Consider the following 19,899-nt stretch of genomic DNA (forward strand, 5'->3'; position numbering starts at 1 on the left):
CATTTTATTTTGGTTTAAGGAATCATTAATTGGTAACTGGTATTTTTGGAACTTTTTGGAAGGGTACAGACTAGTCTAATTTACTCAAAAACAGCAATACAACATGCCGCTGGTGCTTCTTGTGTAGCTAGGGATGTGGAAGGTGGATTTTGGTGCACACCCGAGCGGGATGGGAAAATCAGAATCAGGTAAAAGGCCAACTTCTTTATGCTGATATCCCCCATTCTCTTTTATTGAATAAGTAATGGCAGTAGTTATACTGAAACTTTGCTGTGTGGGGATGAACCATCCTATTAACAGAGAAAAGATGATATCTTTTCTAACAAAGGAGAAAGTAGACATAGCTTTGATGCAGGAAACTTATCTGGATGACAAGAAACATGTGAAATTTGAACAGGGCTGGGTCGGACAAGTGATTTCTGCCTCAATTTGACTCGTAGCCGAGGGGTTGCAATTTTAGAACATAGAACAGTACAGCACAGAACAGGCCCTTCAGCCCACGATGTTGTGCCGAGCTTTATCTGAAACCAAGATCAAGTTATCCCACTCCCTATCATCCTGGTGTGCTCCATGTGCCTATCCATTAACCGCTTAAGTGTTCCTAAAGTGTCTGACTCCACTATCACTGCAGGCAGTCCATTCCACACCCCAACCACTCTCTGCGTAAAGAACCTACCTCTGATATCCTTCCTATATCTCCCACCATGAACCCTATAGTTATGCCCCCTTGTAATAGCTCCATCCACCAGAGGATGAATAAAATTTTGATGAATAAAAATGTACCACTTAGACTTAAGAACTCTGTGCAAGGTAAAGGGGAAAGGTATGCAATTGTTAAAGATATGCTGTGTGGGAAACTATTTCAATAATGAATGAGGCCTCCAAAATTTTCTCGTGATTTTGTTACTAAAGTCAATATGGATTTTGCTGAAATAGCATCAACAAATTCTTTCACAGGAGGGGTCTTCAATTGCCACTTAAATACTTTAATGGACAAGCTTCCCATCACCCACGGCATGATCTGCCATAGCATCCTAGTGATCTCCAGCACTGCCTCCTCCATTGGGGTCAGGGTATGGACCACCACCCATTCGAAAGATTTCCCGCAAGTTTATACACTCCCTTCTACAGAATGAGGAGAGAAAGATTTATGATTAGTCTACCCTCTGTCACCTATTCCAGCATGAAATCCACATAAGATGTTACACTCCTCAGTAACCCAGGTTCAATTCTGGCCTCGGGTGGCTGTCTGTGGGGTTTGCACATTCTCTCGTCTGCGGGGGTTTCCTCCAGGTGCTCCAGTTTCCTCCCACAGTCCAAAGATGTACAGGTTAGGTGGATTGGCCACGCTAAGTTGATCCTTAGTATCAGGGGAATTAGCAGTGTAAATACGTGGGGGTGATGGGGATAGGGCTTGGGTGCGATTGTTGTCAGTGCAGGCTCGATGGTCTGAATGACCTCCTTCTGCACTGTAGGGATTCTATTCTAATGCAACTGGCCACTTGATCTGACTGAGCTAAAGAGAACTATGGGAAGTGGCTCAGCTCACGTTCATGCTGGTGCAAACAGAGTTAAAGACCTGTCATTCAGGTGTCACTTGCCTCTCACCTTACCAGACCTCATCAGGTTATTGAATCATTTTCTGCACTGCACACACATCCGTCCGGTGACTCCCTGGCTGCTAACCTCCATCCTTGTCTTCTTTGTTTCTCTAGGCAGATTTATTCCGAACACTGAGAACAAAACATCCCTGATAGTGAACACTCTGGGTGGAATTTTCCATGATGTGGAGATGCCGTCGTTGGACTGGGGTAAATACACATCTCTCTAACCTGTACTCAACCCTCTCTCCGCTCACATTGTCTGTACCTTTGAAACTTGATTACCTGTAAAGACTCGCATTCCAACCATTATCTTGTAAATCGAGTTTGTGTCTTTATATGCCCTGTTTGTGAACTGAAATCCCACTCACCTGATGAAGGAGCAGTGCTCCGAAAGCCAGTGGCTTTTGCTACCAAATAAACCTGTTGGACTTTAACCTGGTGTTAGGAGACTTCTTACTGGAATTTTCCATCCAGCCCACCACAGGAATCGTAGCAGGCAGGACACAAACCATGCAGAGATCCGTTGACCTCGGGCAGAATTTTCCAGTCTTGGGGGTGAACACGGTTGTAAAATCCTGCCCTTCACCTGTTAAAGCCTCAGGGAATATTTCTGAAAATTCTGGATACCTGCCTATGCCAGCATTGTTCCTTTGAGGTCCCTGCTGCTTCACTGCTTCATTGAGTGGCAATGCCAGACACAGCTGCTGTCTGCCTTTTTAAATGGCCCTCAGTTACTGGGCCTTGTATCCAGCTGCAACTAGTGTTGCTAATTGGGCGCCAAACCTATCCTCAGGCTAATTTGGCTCTTTGGATATCAAAATTGCATTATGCCATTGATATTGACGCAACATGGGATTGGGGCCTGGAAATGATTTGGGCATTGGGTCCCTCATCCTGGATTGAAAATCCAGCCTCATGTTTCCTTTATATGTCTGTTTGGGCAAGAATGTGTTGCTTCTATTTTGATCACCAAACATTGGAAAGAATCAAAAACTACAACAAAAATGTTGCATTATTGATAACTTTGAATTTATGGTATATGAAGATTAACATTTGAGTTCTTAATATTTTCACAAAGGCATTAAACAGTTTAAATTAGGCTAAGAATTTTAAATCAGTTATCACCAGCGGTAAAGTTCAAATTAAACTCTATCGACATTATGCATTAAAACTCTAATAATTTCAACCAAAAATATTGTATTTACTCAATTTAAATTATACCTGCAAGTAGCATTTTATTTTGTGCAATTGTAATTCAGATACTTATTCTTTGAAAACGTGCTGTACCTCATCCTGGTGAGAGCTCAGCAACTGCAGCTTCATGTGCTTCATGTAGGCCATTGTTATAGGCATATTATAATCTATCATACTGGTCACCAAAGAAGCTGGTTTTTCATTTTCTAGAAAAGAGGAAAAGAGAAATTCACATGTATCACATATTGAATCCATTTATCTGTTTAAAAGAATGCTGCCATGGTGATGGAAGCTACTGCTATCAATAAATGAAATGGTTGGCATGGGCCCACACCAGAAGAGAAAAAAGACTTTCAAATGATCAAACAAAACTTTAAGTTGAAGTTAAAAGCAAAATAGTTTCATTTTCCACCATTTTTTTGGGCAGGAATGTTTTACTTTCCTGCTCCCCTTGTCATCTATAGTCTCTCCTTCATCGCATCACCATTGACCCCCTGACTTCCATTGGCCCACTCAAATTTATAATTCTATTCTGCATCCTCCTAGATCTCATTTCACCCCTGGTGGCTGTGTCTTCACCAGCTAGGTCTCACTCTGTATAACTCCTTCCTTAAACTCACTTTCCTCCACCATTAGGAACAATAAAAAACATCTTTTTTTCAACATTTTTGGTAACCACTCTTAATATTTACATCCAACGCTTGATGCTGATTATCTTCATGCATCTGTGAGGTACTTGGTTTTCTTTCCTATGCTAAAAGCACTATATAAATGCAAGTCATTTTTGTGAGCACAGGCAGTAGGAAGCAAAATCATAAACCCAGGACTGGAGGAAGGTTAAGCAACAATAGTTAAGACAAACAAATCACTTCAGTGGCTGGACTGTAACCCACCAACTACAAACAGAATCTACCATACAACTAAGGGACGGGAAAATCAGGACTTTGCCATCTGCCTTTAAAACTTAAAATAATAGTTATTGCTCATCATTGACTGAGCAGAAAGCATCAATTCAAACAAAGAAAAACTGACATAGGAGTAATAATTATATATCATCTCCCATAGGAGTTGTCCTCTTCAACTTTTCCAAAATATTACACTTCTAATACAAAAATAATATTAGCATCATACAATGTGAAATGATTATCAACACTAAAATAGTATGTTTCCCTATTTAAACTAACTGATTCTCAAACCTTTGGAATTCTCTACTCCAGAAAGCGCTGGAGTTGGATCATTGAATATATTCAAGACTAAGTTAGCCAGTTTTTGATCTACAAAGGAGTCCAGGGTTGTGAGGGAGGGTGCGTGAGGGCACGCAGCAATGTGGAGTTATGGTCACAATCAGATCAATAATTATCTCACTGAATGGTGGAGCAGGTTCAAGAGGCCAAATGGCCTACTCCTACTTCTTATGTTCTTATGTTTTTTTGAGAGCAGAAAGTAAAACAATCCCCTACCAATTTTACTTAAACATTGAATTTTCTGGTGCCATAAATATTAGACATCAGAAACACCTTCCCAAATTGGGTATATAAATGATACAACAATATTGTGGTGATGCCATCATACCCTATTTTTGTTGTTGATGCTTCAATAATGCTGGAGGTAACTACACTCTGCTTAAAACGTGTCCAACATTTCCACGCGCAACAAAGAAAGGTTGAATTAAATTCAACGCACAACATGTGCATCAGTAAGTTGAAATCTTTATTTTTGAACCAATTTTCAAATTTGTTTTTTTTTCCCTTGCTGATTGTTGCTTTAATATCCATTTCTTTGGGCATCTTCACAGCCACCTTCATTCTAAAACAGCAACAGTGGGATATCGATTGGGAATATCCTTTCATCTGCATTGCTTTCAGGAAGGATAAAAAGGAAGATCAATTTGATCAAGCATCATAGTTACTCCAGCTTCAGAATATAGACACCAAGATGCTTCTACTTCCAGTTAACCCAGTAATAGTGCATGTAGAGGTTGCATTTATCAAGAGAATCAACTCTGAATTATGTTATAGAACTGCAGGCCGAATCTACTGGCAATAGCTGCGAGGGTCTTCACTACACTGCATAATTAGGTTACAGGACAATGCTAGGCTGCCTTTAAGATCAGCACTTTTTATTATTCAATTGCTGTAAATAGGTATATCAAGCAAGTCAAAGATGTACTGTTTGTTCAGACAAGACAGTGCATTTTTAGTGGGTCTCACAAAGAGGTTCTAAGTTTTGTATGGCTAAACATTGTGTTTATTACCAACACATAACTATATACATATATACATGATATAGTCCAAGCTATGAGCTAACTCCAGCTTTGCTTCTACAAAGGTCTCTGTCCAGTTCACAATTGACCATAGTCTCAGGTCATGTGTCTCTTTACATCACATCGTGGGTAGTACTGTTGCCCAGTCCCACATTAACTCTTGCTATGTCAGATACCCTTACAAGTACAGGAAGTGATCAATTGCAACCCAGTGTCCATCAATTCTATTACCTATGTTAAATAGGATAAAGTTCCACAGCATGTAGTATACCACCACTACTCTTGAATTGCCATCCCCAAATTGAAGCACACTGGTACTGGTGAGGTGGCTGACTATTTGAATGAGCCTGGAGACTGATGTGGCCTTCGAACGACACAAAGGTTGGTGGGATTGCGGATAGCGATGAGGACCGTCAGAGGATACAGCAGGATATAGATCGGTTGGAGACTTGGGCGGAGAGATGGCAGATGGAGTTTAATCCCTACAAATGTGAGGTAATGCATTTTTGGAAGGTCTAATACAATGGGAAATATACAGTAAATGGCAGAACCCTTCAGAGTACTGACTGGCAGAGGGATCTGGGTGTACAGGTACACAGGTCACTGAAAGTGGCAACGCAGGTGGAGAAGGTAGTCAAGAAGGCATACCGCATGCTTGCCTTCATCGGCCAGGGCATTGAGTTTAAAAATTGGCAAGTCATGTTGTAGCTTTATAGAACCTTAGTTAGGCTGCACTTGGAATATTCTGGTCGCCATATTACCAGAAGGATGTGGAGGCTTTGGAGAGGGTACAGAAAGGACTTAACAGGATGTTGCCTGGTATGGAGGGCATTAGTTATGAGAAGGGGTTGGAGAAACTTGGTTTGTCCTCACTGGAGGTTAAGGGGCGACCTGATAGAAGTCTACAAGATTATAAAGGGGCTTGGACACAGTGGATAGTTAGAAGCTTTTTCCCAGGGTGGAAGAGTCAATTACTCGGTTTAAGGTGCGAGGGGCAAAGTTTAAAGGAGATGTGCAAGACAAGTTTTTTTTACACAGAGGGTGGCGGGTGCCTGGAAATCTGGGGGAGGTAGTGGAAGCAGATACGATGGTGACTTTTAAGGGGCGTCTTGACAAATACATGAATAGGATGGGAATAGAGGGATAGGGTCCCCGGAAGGGTAGGGGATTTTGATTCAGTCGGGCAGCATGGTCGGTACAGGCTTGGAGGGCCGAAGGGCCTGTTCGATGCTGTAATTTTCTTTGTTCGGGTCATGGTAGCTGTTTTGAAAAGAACTTGCTGTGTGCAGCACCCTTTGTGCTGCAGCATAATACCTGACCATCCCTTTTCCAACCAATATGCAGGCTGGCAGGGGTGCACACATATACTGCCATCCGAAGAGAACCTCATGGGATTAAAGAGGCAGCTGTAACACAGGTACAAAATTCGCAATCAGACAGAGAGCAGAGAGCAGTGGTGAACAGTGTTTTTCAGATTGGGTGCAAGCACCAATAGGTAAAAATCCTAGAAATCCTACTTAACCACACAGTGGGAGTAATTTCACCACATGGATTGCAATGATTAAAGAAGATGGCTCACCAGTATCTTCTCAAATGTAAATAGGAGTGGACAATACATGCTGGCCCTGCCAGTGGTGCCCACATACCATAAATGAATGGAAAAAAAACACATTCCACATGAAATTTAATGCAGAGAAGTGTGAAATAATGCACTTTGGAAGGAGGAATCAAGATAGACAATACAAATTAAATGTATAATTTAAATGAAGTGCAGTGGAAGACTTTGGGGATTACAAACACAAACTAGGAGGTGACAGGACACAATGATAAAGGCTATTAAAAAAGCAGATAGAATCTGTGGATTTATAAAGAGGGACAGAGTACTAAAGCAAGGAAGTTATATTAAACCTTTATAAATCACTGATTGAGCCTCAAGTGAAGTATTCTGCCCAATTTTGGACACTGCACTTTAGAATCCTCCAGTGCAGAAAGAAGCCATTCGGCCCATCGAGTCTGCACCAACCACAATCCCACCCAGGCCCTAACCCCATATATTTACCCACTAACCCCTCTAACCATGCACCCCGGGACACTAAGGGGCAATTTAGAATGGTCAATCAACCTAGCCCGCACATCTTTGGACTGTGGGAGGAAACCGGCCCACCCGGAGGAAACCCACGCAGACACAGGGAGAATGTGCAAACTCCACACTGACAGTGACCCGAGCCGGGATTCGAACCCAGGTCCCTGGAGCTGTGAAGCAGCAGTGCTAACCACTGAAAGGATGTCAAGGCTTTGGAGAGTGTATAGCAAAGATTTACTAGAATTCCCACAATGAGGGAATTCAGATATGTGAAGAGACCAGAGAAGCTGAGAATTTTCTTTTCAGAGCAGAGAAGGGAGATTTAACAGGGTGTTCAAAATTATCAAGCATTCTGATTTAGTCAATAATGAGAAATTGTTGCTACGAGGAGAAAGGTCAGTAACCAAAGGACACAGCTTTAAGGTAACTGAAAAAAAAATCAGAGGCAGGAGATGAGAATTATTTATATTTATGAAACACGGCAAATAATCATGATCTGGATTGCACAAGAGGGTGGTGGAAGCCGTTTCAGTAATAATTTTCTAAAGGAATTTGAATATTCTTGAAAAGCAAAGGGATTGCAGAGCTATGGGGAAGACAAAGGGGTGCTGGACTAATTGGATGTTGCTTTCAAAAAGCCAGCACAAGAATGATGGGCTAATGGCCTCCATTTGCGCTATATAATTTAATGAGTGAGCACATTCATCCATATTACATCAGCTGGAGACTGTTTCTACATGGCCACTAACATGCAAGAAGCAGGCAATACCACTTATCAGATTATTCAAACTCAGAAGTGATTGTCTGCTAACCCAGAGCTCTAACAGAAATCATGGTATGTAGTGTAATATATTACCTCTTTGGTGAGGTTTCTGTGGAGAAGGATGTGGAGGAGGAGGAAGAGAACCCATTGCAGGTGTTTTGCTGACTACATAATTAGACAGGTAAGAAGGGGATCAGTTAAATGCAGTCCCAGACATTTGGATGACAATGGAGAGGTTTTGAAGGAGAATGTTGTGGCCCACCATGTGAGAGGCTGTAGATAGGCCAAGAAGGATGCTGATGCATTGTTTACCTTAGTCACAGTCACATCAGATGTCATTTGCAATTTCGTTAAGAACCTTTTCACTGCTGTGGCAGGGACAGGAATCTGATTGGAGCGATTCATACATGGAATTCAGGGAAACATGGGCACAGATTTGGGAGATGATATCATGCTTAGGGATTGAGAAGAGGAAAGTAAGACTGGAAATGGAGCAATAGTTTGCAAGGACTGAGGAGCCAAGGGTATTTTTTGAGGAGAAGTGTGATGATGACAAATTTGAAATGCAGGGGAAGGGTAAAGAGAGGGAATCCATTAGCAATTTCAGCTCACCGGGAACAAAGTGATGTCTTGAGGAGTGTACATATTACAGAGAAAGAAGTGCTGGAAGTCTTAAAGCGCATCAAGGTAGATAAATCCCCAGGACCTGATGAAGTGTATCCTAGGACATTGTGGGAGGATAGGGAGGAAATTGCAGGTCCCCCAGCCAAGATATTTGAATCATCGATAGTCACGTGTGAGGTGCCTGAAGATTAGAGAGTAGCAAATGTTGTGCCTTTGTTTAAAAAGGGCTGCAGGGAAAAGCCTGGGAACTACAGGCCAGTGAGCCTCACATTGCGGTGGGTAAGTTGTTGGAAGGTATTTTGAGAGACAGGATCTACAGGCATTTAGAGAGGCAAGGACTGATTAGGAACAGTCAGCATGGCTTTGTGAGTGGAAGATCATGTCTCACAAATTTGATTCAGTTTTTTTTAAAGAGGTAACCAAGAAGGTAGATGAGGGCAGTGTAGTTGTTGTCTGCATGGACTTTAGCAAGGCCTTTGACAAGGTACCGCATGGTAGGTTGTTGCATGAGGTTAAATCTCACAGGATCCAGCGCGAGGTATCTAAATGGCTTCTTGCCAGAAGCCAGAGAGTGGTTGTGGAGGGTTGTTTTTCAAACTGGTGGCCTGTGACTAGCGGTGTACCTCAGGGATCAGTGCTGGGTCCACTGTTATTTGTCATTTATATTAATGATTTGGATGAGAATGTAGGAGGCATGGTTAGTAAGTTTGCAGATGATACCAAGATTGGTGGCATAGTGGACAGTGAAGAAAGTTGTCTCCAATTGCAACAGGATCTTGAGCAATTGGGCCAGTGTGCTGACGAATGGCCGATGGAGTTTAATTTAGATAAATGAGAGGTGATTAATTTTGGTAGATTGAATCAGGGCAGGACTTACTCAGTTAAAGGTAGGGCGTTGAGGAGAGTTACAGAATAAAGAGATCTAGGGGTACATGTTCATAGCTCCTTGAAAGTGGAGTCACAGGTGAACAGAGTGGTGAAGAAGGCATTCAGCATGCTTGGTTTCATTGGTCAGAACATTGAATACAGGAGTTGGGATGTCTTGTTGAAGTTGTACAAGACATTGGTACGGCCACACTTGGAATACAGTATACAGTTCTGGTCACCCTATTATAGAAAGGATATTATTAAACTAGAAAGAGTGCAGAAAAGATTTACTAGAATTCTGCCAGGACTTGATGGTTTGAATTATAAGGAGAGGTTGGATAGCTGGGACTTTTTTTCTCTGGAGCGTAGAAGGCTAAGGGGTGATCTTGTAGAGGTCTATAAAATAATGAGGGGCACAGATCAGCTTGATAGTCAATATCTTTTCCCAAAACTAGAGGGCATAGGTTTAAAGTGAGAGGGGAGAGATACAAAAGTGTCCAGAGGGGCAATTCTTTCACACTGAGGGTGGTGAGTGTCTGGAACAAGCTGCCAGAGGTAGTAGTAGAGGCGGGTACAATTTTGTCTTTTAAAAAGCATTTAGACAGTTACATGGGTAAGATGGGTATAGAGGGATATGGGCCAAATGCAGGCAATTGGGATTAGCTTAGGGGTTTATGAAAAAAAAAAGGGCGGCATGGACAAGTTGGGCCGAAGGACCTATTTCCATGCTGTAAACCTCTATGACTCTAAGTTGGGTGGTCAGCAAAGAGAACATTTGGGGAGATGGGAGATAAACTAGAGAATGTTGCATAAGACCATAAGACATAGGAGCAGAATTCGACCATTCGGCCCATCAAGTTTGCTTCGCCATTCAATCAAGGCTGATACATTTCTCAATCCCATTCTCCCACCTTTGATCCCCTTACCAATCAAGCACCTATCTATCTCTGTCTTAAATACACTCAATGACCTGGCCTCCAAAGCCTTCTGTGACAATGAATTCCATAGATTCACTATCATCTGGCTGAAGAAATTCCTCTTCACCTCAGTTCTAAAGGATCGTCCCTTTACTCTGAGGCTGTGTCCTCAGATCCTCGTCTCTCCTAATAATGGAAACATCTTATCCCCACGTCCACTCTATCCAGGCCTTTCAGTATTCTATGCATTTCAATGAGATCCCCCTCTTCCTTCTAAACTCCATAGTATCGACCCAGAGACCTCAAACAAAGAACAAAGAAAATTACAGCACACAAACAGGCCCTTTGGCCCTCTAAGCCTGACCGACCATGCTGCCCGACTGAACTAAAACCCCCTACCCTTGCGGGGACTAAACCCCTCTATTCCCATTCTATTCATGTATTTGTCAAGATGTCCCTTAAAAGTCACTATCGTATCTGCTTCCACTACCTCCCTCGACAGTGAGTTCCAGGCATCCACACTCTCTGTGTAAAAAACTTGCCTTGTACATCTCCTTTAAACTTTGCCCCTCGCACCTTAAACCTATTCCCCCTAGTAGTTGACTCTTCCACCCTGGGAAAAAGCTTCTGACTATCCACTCTGTCCATGCCCCTCATAATCTTGTAGACTTCTATCAGGTCGCCCCTCAACCTCCGTCGTTCCAGTGAGAACAAATCAAGTTTCTCCAACCTCTCCTCATAGTTAATGCCCTCCATACCAGGCAACATCCTGGTAAATCTTTTCCATACCCTCTCCAGAGCCTCTACATGATAGTATGGCAACCAGAATTGAACATTATATTCCAAGTGCGGCCTAACTAAGGTTCTATAAAGCTACAACATGGTTTGCCAATTTTTTAACTCAATGCCCCAGCTGATGAAGGCAAGCATGCCGTATGATGCCTTCTTGACTACCTTCTCCACCTGCGTTACCACTTTAAGTGACCTGTGTACCTGTACACCCAGATCCATCTGCCTATCATTACTCTTAAGGGTTCTGCCATTTACTGTATATTTCCTATGTGTGTTAGAGCTTCCAAAATGCATTACCTTACATTTGTCTGGATTAAACTCCATCTGCCATCTCTCCGCCCAAGTCTCCAACCGATCTATATCCTGCTGTATCCTCTGACGGTCCTCATCACTATCCGCAAGTCCACCAACCTTTGTGTTGTCCACAAACTTACTAATCAAACCAGTTATATTTTCCTCCAAATCATTTATATGTATTATAAACAGCAAAAGTCCCAGCACTGATCCCTGAGGAACCCCACTTGACCACAGCCCTCCATTCAGAAACGCACCCTTTCACTGCTACCCTCTGTCTTCTATGATCGAGCCAGTTCTGTATCCACCTTGCCAGCTCACCTCTGATCCCATGCAACTTCACCTTCTGCACCAGTCTGCCATGAGGGACCTCGTCAAAGGCCTTACTGAAGTCCATGTAGACAACATCCACTGTCCTACCCTCATCGATCATTTTCGTCACTTCCTCGAAAAACTCGATCATGTTAGTGAGGCACGACCTTCTCTTCACAAAACCATGTTGTCTCTCGCTAATACGTCCAATTATTTCCAAGTGGGAGTAAATCCTGTCTCGAAGAAGCCTCTCCAATAATTTCCCTCCCACTGACATCAGGCTCACCTGCCTGTAATTACCTGGATTATTTTTGCTACCCTTCTTAAACAAAGGAACAACATTGGCTATTCGCCAATCCTCCGGGACCTCTTCATATGTCAAGCTTTTCATTTCTGGGATCATTCTCATGAACCCCCTCTGGACCCTCTCCAATGGCAGCATATCCTTCCTTAGGAACGGGGCCCAAAATTGCTCACAATATTCCAAATGTGATCTGACCATGCTAATGGTTTGAGAAGGGGAGAACCTTCAAGGCAGTTTGGCCTGTGAGCTGGGAAGTACAGAGGCAGCTGATCGGGTGGTCTCAATTTTTCTGATAAAGTTGTCCATGAACTCTGTGTACTTGTTTTTGGAGGTGAAAAACAGGGATGTAGCTTAGTAAAGTAATTTTAAAAAGTAAACCAAGCAATGGAGGTTTTTGCTTTGGGAATCTAATTGAAAAGTAGACAATATATTTGTATAGAAAATTGGTTTGTGATGGTACTGTACCTTTAAGAAATGTATTTTTAAAATCATGTTCTCTGCAGTTTGTATGCCAGCCTTTTGGTTTTATTGTGGCACCGGCTACTTGCTTAGATGTCTTTTTAATTGTTGCTTAAATGGTGTAAATGGGGTTATGTTCATTGGTGTTGTGGGAAGATTGATTGACAAGTCAAAGTCAGGTGGTTCCTCCATGGACGAATCCAAGGATTCACGTTCAGTTTTGGTTAGAAGGTGTTTTACTTCAGGATGCTGGATGCAGTGTTCTGTCTCTCCCTCCCTAATATTGTAAATTCTGCTGGCTAGCTGGGAGCAGGTCTTCTTGCCTTCCTGGAGTGAAAATTCTGCTGTTAGTGGTTTGCTAGCGAGTAACTAGAAGCAAGGATTACCTCTGTTTCTTGCAGTGGTTTGCTGGCTAAAAGCTAGAGGCGAGTAGTGACATTATCTCTACCTCGAGGTCTGCTGGAAGTTACAAAGCTGGAAAGTCAGAGTTTCTCATTTCTCCAATTCTCTGAATTCTCCAACCAAAGGACTAAGTTCCAGCATCATGTGAGCAGTCTTATTTTCAGTGTTAAACCTGTGGCAGGGGTATGGTTATAAGGAGGTTTGTTTCTTATAGTTATTAAAGTTTATACAATATTAGGTTGTTTTTTTTCTTGTTTGTAATTGGTAAAAGTTATCTCAGGCTTAGCCTAGCCAAATTCAAACTGCAAAACTTGGGGTTCAGGCTGATTTCATAAAATACCTTGGAGTTTCTGACCTGGATTATAACAAGCTAGACTACAGCTGGAATATTGTGTGCCGTGCTGGTTGCCATATTATAAAATGGCTACAAAGCCACTGAAGAGGGTGTGAAAAATATTTACAAAAAGTGATAGTAGAAATGTGAGATTATGACTACCAGGAAAAAATGAACAAGCTTGTTCTCTTTTCTCATGAAAAGAAAAGGCTAAGCCATGGCCTTAACATAAGTCTTCAAAATTATAAAAGGCTTTGATCAACTGGAAACAGAAAGAGCACTCCTACTTGTGGGGAAGAATAAAACTAGAGGCCCTCAATCCAAGATATTCATCAAGAATTGAAATTGAAAATTCAGAAAAATCTTCTTTAGCCAAAGAGTGGAGTGATAAGAATGTGGAGTTCACTATCCAAAAAAGTGGTTGAGGCAAGTAGAATCTATACATTTAAAGAGCGGCTCGCTACGCACATGAAGGAGGGGGGAATAGAGGGTTATGTTGATAGAGTAACATGACAAAGGATCATAGGGGGACAAATAACAGCATGGGTTACTTGAGCTAAATGACTGTTTCTGTCTGTAAATTCTATGATAAGCAGGAGGAGGAGTTAGGATAGGTTAAAAAGGAACAGCATTCATAAGATTTTCAGTATGAGAAGTAAAGTAACAGCTTAGTGATATATTTTGCTGAAAGGGAACATATGGTCCAGCAGCATGAGAAGGATGAGAAGCAGAATTCTCAAGCTAACCTGAAAGTGGCAACTGCCATTTGATTACCCAATCTCTGACTCCCTCCCCCTGTCCGTTTCCAAGTGCTCCGAATCTTCTTCCCAATAGAAATCAGTGGCCAGAGGATGGTAAATTAGCATCTCTGCCTAATTTTACTCTGCTGTCTAAAAGAACCAGAAGTCATAGAATCATAGATTCCCTACAGTGCAGGAGGAGGCCATTTGGCCCATTGAAACTGCACCAACAATAATCTCACTGAAACCCTATCCCTGTAACCCTATCCCTGTAACCCCACAATTATTCTGCTAATTGCCCTGGAACTAAGGCACAATTTAGCATGGCCAATCCACCTAACCTGCACATCTTTGGACTGTGGGAGGAAACCAGAGCACCCGGAGGAAACACATGCGGACACAGGGAGAATGTGCGAATACCACACAGACGGTCACCCGAGGCCAGAATTAAACCCTGATCCCTGGCACTGTGAGGCAACAGTGCTAACCAATGTGCTGCCCCTCAATGCCCTTTGCTTGCAACAAAATGCTGTGAAACCCTGTTGTCAGCATGAAGACCATAACGGAGATGAAGAAGTTGATTTAGAAAAGCAAATACATAGAACGTTACGGTTTTAGGGAGGTGCATGCATATTAAGATATGAATCAAGGAACACGTATAGTGTTGTGGGTTCCTTAAATCACTGACATCAAGTACTTCCAATAAAGGCAATTTATTGCTAGGTTTAACAGTACTTGGGCTCTACTGGAGATCTCGAGGAAAACCCTCACACTCCCACCACTTAAACTCTGATGTAGCCACATCATTACATTCTCACATGACCACTCAGTCTACATCTTCCCTGTTTAGTTGGGATACTGGGTGGCATGAGATGCAAGTGTGTGTGCCATAAGAAACTTTGTACAGACAATTGTGTGACATACAAATGAACAAACTAACAATGCATAACTGTTTACACACACACATTATTATATATATATATAAAAAAACTGGTGCCTAACCCAACATGTCTCCTTCTCCCACCCGCTTTTTTGTTGCAAAGAAACCTGAAATTCAAAAGTCAGTTCTAGGCTAAGTGGTAATAAAGTCCTGGAATCACGTGTCCTGTCTGCTTCAGCGCCCTGAGCACGTGATTACACTGGTTGGTGGTGTTGTAGTATTTCTGTGGCCAATCTGAATCCTGACCGTTTGACCCGGTGTTAGTGGGGCGAGTCTATAGGCATCTCGATCATAGTGCGTTTTGCTTCTCAATCTGCTTTGCAGAAGGGCATCATTCACATTGTTTTTACATTTAGGCTGTAGTAGGAATTATAGGAATCCTGGTGCGTCCGGATAAAAATTGTTGTGCTGATGTGGTAGACTTTGCAGGTTGAGGGGTGCAGCATTGTAGTCTGTGTGATCTTCTGCATATTTCTCCAGAAGATACTTGACTGAACGAACCATCAGTTCTGCCAAACCATTTAACTGTGGATATGGAGGACTGCTTGTGATATGCTCAAAGTTCCATGTGCATGAAAAATTGAGAGATGAATTGGTGAATGTTGTCTGTCATGAGTCTCTGTGGGATGCCATGTGTGACAAAATGTCTCATAAGCTTAATGATTACGGTTTTACTCATCATGTTTGGCAGGTACTCAAGTTCAAATCACACAGAATATGAATCAACTAAGACTTAAGTGTTGTTTACCATTCCACTCAAAGATGCCAGCTACTGTGAATGACCATAGGAGGTCCAAGACCTCACGTAGGTGTAATGGTTTCTTTGCTTGATGTGGCTTGAGCACATTGCTTGGTGCGCACCTGGAGATTTCTCTCTCCATGGTCAGTACGCATGGAATGCCAGTACAGTGATTTCTTGGCCCTGTATCTGGTTCCTTCTGGGCCAGGATGCTCTTGGTGCAGTTGTGTGTATGCTGGGAGGTCGGCTAGCTTAGTTGGCTGGATAGTTAGTTTGTGATGCAGAGTGACGCCAATGATGTGGGTTCAATTCCCGTACTGGCTGAGGTTCAGGATTCCCATACTTTGCCCTTCACCTGAATTGTGGTGATCCTCAGGCCAAATCACCACCACTCAGCTCTTCCCCACAAAGGGAAGAGCCTCTGGTCATCTGGGACCATGGCAAATTTAACTTTTTAACCTGTTGTATACGGTATCTCTGGAGGTCAGTATGACAAATCCCTGGCCACACAATATTAGTCCATCCTGTGGGGTCAGTTCATCTCTGATGGCAAAGAATGTGCGGAGATCGTGGGTAAGCTCCCTTGAGGATTCTGGCCAGCCCCTCATAATGATGATGTGCAGTTGCCTGCAGGTAATGTCTGCTGTAAGGCCTGTTTGATATCCTGAAATTGACAAGAGGTCAGCACCTCTATTGCCATAAAGTCTACCTCACAATTCACCTAAATCTGTGGTATGTAGGAAAGCTCTGGAGAGGACATTAGCCAAGTACAGTTCCTTGCCATGCTTGCACATGATGCTGAGGTTGTAGCATTGCAACTTTAGTGTCATGCGCTGCAGCCATGCAGACACAGCATGGAGAGGCTTTTTGAAGATAGTTATGAGGGGCTGATCTATTTCAATAGTTGCAGGGTGACCATAAATGAAGTTATGATATTTCTGACAGGTGAAGACTAAAGCAAGAAGTCCCCTTTAAATCTGTGCAAAAGGTATGTCAGTGTTAGTGTAGGCCCTTGAAGAAAAGGCTATTGATCTGCCATTATAACTGCAGACTGCGCCAAATCTGTGCTGAGAGATATCTGCTGAAATGAGTACAGGTGCTCGAATGTCCAAGTATTCTAATTCGGTGAGGCTGCGAGTGCTTGTTTGAGAGTCGATGAAGACCGCTGTGCAATGCTCTTGTCAGCACCATTCGATGTCCTGTTGGAGGAGTTGACAAAGAGATTCAATGACCTCACTATACTACAGATTAAACTTAGAAAGATAATTTGTCATACCAAGAAAATGCTGTAAAGTGTGCTTGTCCATGGGCATGGCCATCTGTCATGTCATGTACCCTTGTCTTCTTTGGATTGGGCTTTACACCATTGTCTGAGAGTAAATGGCCCACGTAAGGCACCTGGTTAACTCTGAATCTGCATTTCACAGGGTTTAACTTTGGTTGGATAGTCCTGATTCTGTCAAGGGCAAGACGAAGATGTGCGACATGTTCTTGCAAAGTACGACCCCCAAACAAGGATGTCGTCAACAATGATCTCGCAAAGTTCGCCTGCAAAGAGTTACTCCATGCACCACTTGTAAATCTCCATGCCAGTGGAAATCCCATAGACAAAAACAATATCTGCCTACCGGAGACATGAATATGGTTAGTTTTGAAAATTCCCCATCTAAAAGGATCTGCCGAACCTGCATTTCACACTGAGAAGGCCGAATGCCTTGGCATTTGGCATGTCTGCAATCACCTGTTCCACTGTCTTCACAGGGTGATATGGTCTGAACAGGACTTTGTTCAAATGCACTGGGTCAATAAATATCTTGACCATGTCATTTGTTTTTACTGAGACCAACATTGCTGAAACCCATCCCATGGCCTTTTCAATAGGAGTTATGACATCTAGTGCTGTCATCCAATACAGCTCATTGACTACTTTCTGCTTCATGGTTACAGGTACTCTTCTCGGTGCAGAGACTGTTGGCGGTTCCGAATCATCCAATCTCATATGGTATACAACTGGTAGTTTACCAATGATGTCACAGTTGAAGAGGTTGTTATATGCTGTCATAACTGGAGCTTGGAATTGTAGAGTGCGTACTTCTGGTCCAAGTTGAATGAACCCAAATGCAATGCTGTCCTTAAGTCCCAGTGGAGGTTTCACATTCTGGTCAACTACATGGAACTTGAAATTTCCGTGTGCAGTGAAAGGTTGCTACACCTTCAGTACGTTGCCTGTCCGTCGTAAGCCACAAGTTGCCTCTAGGTGATGGAATCTGGTGCTGCATATGGGTCTACTTCATAATCTTTGACTGGATAGTATATCATCCTTCATTCCAGTATCAACCCTGACTTTAAGTCTGGCGTAACTGTTAATTATGTTGAGAGTGGCGAAGATCTCACTCTTTCCTGTAAGTTTGTCAACACTGTCGCAATACAGTATTGTTGGAGGCTCTGTAGCTTCACTGCTTTGGTTGAACTCCAACTCATTCACCTTACTGGACAGGATTAAACCACTGCCATGGCAAGAGGAGGGCTGCTGTGGTTTGTATCTTCAGCATTTAGCAAAACGGTTACATTTCCCATATTTTTTACCATATGCAAAACAAGCTGTTCTGTTCGGAAGGTGCTGGCCTCTGCAGTTGGAGCAGGGCGCCCCTGTGCCCACATACCTCAGTTTCATGTCCAAAATCTCTGCTTCATTTCTCAGATTAGTTGTTTAACATGTAGATATTGATGGCTGCTTGTAACGTTGGGTCTTTTTCTCATAGCAGATGCTGCAGACCAAATCGCTATATATTCCAAAAACTATTTGATCCCTGATTAGGTCTTCAGTAATAGTTTCAAACACATTTCTTTGCCAATATTTTTAGGGTTGGGGAGTAGGATTGTATTGACTCATCTGATTTTTGGTTCATGGAACTGATTTGATTTTGATTTGGTTTGATTTATTATTGTCACATGTATTAGTATACAGTGAAAGTATGAACGCATGTCTATCAAGGATTAGGTTTTTTTTAAACCAGGAAACAAATGTTCTCAAATTTCTTCAGGATTATCTCAGGGTCTTCGTTTTTCTCCTTTGTCTGGAAAATAAACAAATTTAATTTTTCAATGGCCTTGGGGCTCATGAGGTTTAATAGGGTAAATGCCTGTACCTTCTTCAATGTGTTGGAAAGTGCAGCACCGCAGTAAAAATGCCACTCCTTCTGGAAGCTTTCAAAGCTATCTGCAATACTTTCATCAAAGACAAATGGGGTCAATGCGGCATAGTCCTTGTGCCATACTGCCAATTCCTGACACCATGGGTTCCTCAAAACATCGACATCAAGGTCTTCCAATAAAGGTAGTTTATTGCTAGGATCAACAGCTATATACAGTACTTGTGCTCTGCTGAGAACCCGGGGATAACTCTCATGCTCCCACCACATAAGCTCTTTTGTCGCTGCGTCATCATATTCTCACATGGCCACTCAGTCTACAGAACACATGCATGTGAAACTGAAGATGTAGAGGGGCCCAAATAACTCCTTGGAAATTAATGGTAATTTTTGAAGCCCTTCAAAAGTGAGGCACGAGTGGGTATAACATAGCCAACTATTTATAGTGCATTCTTGGATGGTGTGACTAACTCTTCTTACCTTACCTGAGGTTTAAGTTTATTTCTTAGTGTCACAAATGGACTTACATTAACACTGCAACGAAGTTACTGTGAAAAATCCCCTCGTCGCCACACTCCAGCACTTGTTCGGGTACACTGAGGGAGAATTTTAGCATGGCCAATCCACCTAACCAGCACGTCGTTCGGACTGTGGGAGAAAACCAGAGCACCCGGATGAAACTCATGCAGACATGGGGAGAACATGCAGACTCCACACAGACAGTACCCCAAGCCGGGAATCGAACTCTGGTCCCTGACACTGTGAGGCAGCAGTACTAGATAATCAGAATTTGTGCAGCATTGGATGTTGTGTCAAGATTGTGGCAGTGATACTTTATCTCTGGATCACCTCTTTCCATTATGATTGAACAATTCCACAAGCTGACTTCATCCTTAAATCTCAAATAGAGCTTACAACCTCATCTGAATTTTGTCAAATATAGCACTCTGGATGCCTCCCACCTTTGTGAGCTGTGCAGAACACACCTGAAAACCCAAGACTTCCCTAGTGGCTAATCCTGCATTTCAGAGAATAAAAATCTTGCTTGCCGAGTTCTGCTCCTGTAAACTGCTGCAGATATTTAAACCTGACAGCAGTACATCATGGGTGGGATTT

At 42.5% G+C, this 19,899-nt stretch overlaps 1 protein-coding gene across 2 annotated transcripts in view; it reads right to left on the reverse strand.

Moving 5' to 3' along the window:
• LOC144496096 (nucleolar protein 4-like) overlaps positions 1-19,899 on the reverse strand; it is a 339,666-nt gene that overhangs the window by 241,502 nt on the left and 78,265 nt on the right. For both annotated transcript variants that reach the window (XM_078217066.1, XM_078217065.1), the window contains exon 4: positions 2,892-3,004. In XM_078217066.1, the coding sequence (XP_078073192.1) occupies positions 2,892-3,004 (113 nt within the window). The remainder of the gene's footprint in view (positions 1-2,891; positions 3,005-19,899) is intronic.

This window comes from Mustelus asterias, chromosome 7 (genome assembly GCF_964213995.1).
Source record: "Mustelus asterias chromosome 7, sMusAst1.hap1.1, whole genome shotgun sequence".
NCBI lineage: Eukaryota > Metazoa > Chordata > Chondrichthyes > Carcharhiniformes > Triakidae > Mustelus > Mustelus asterias.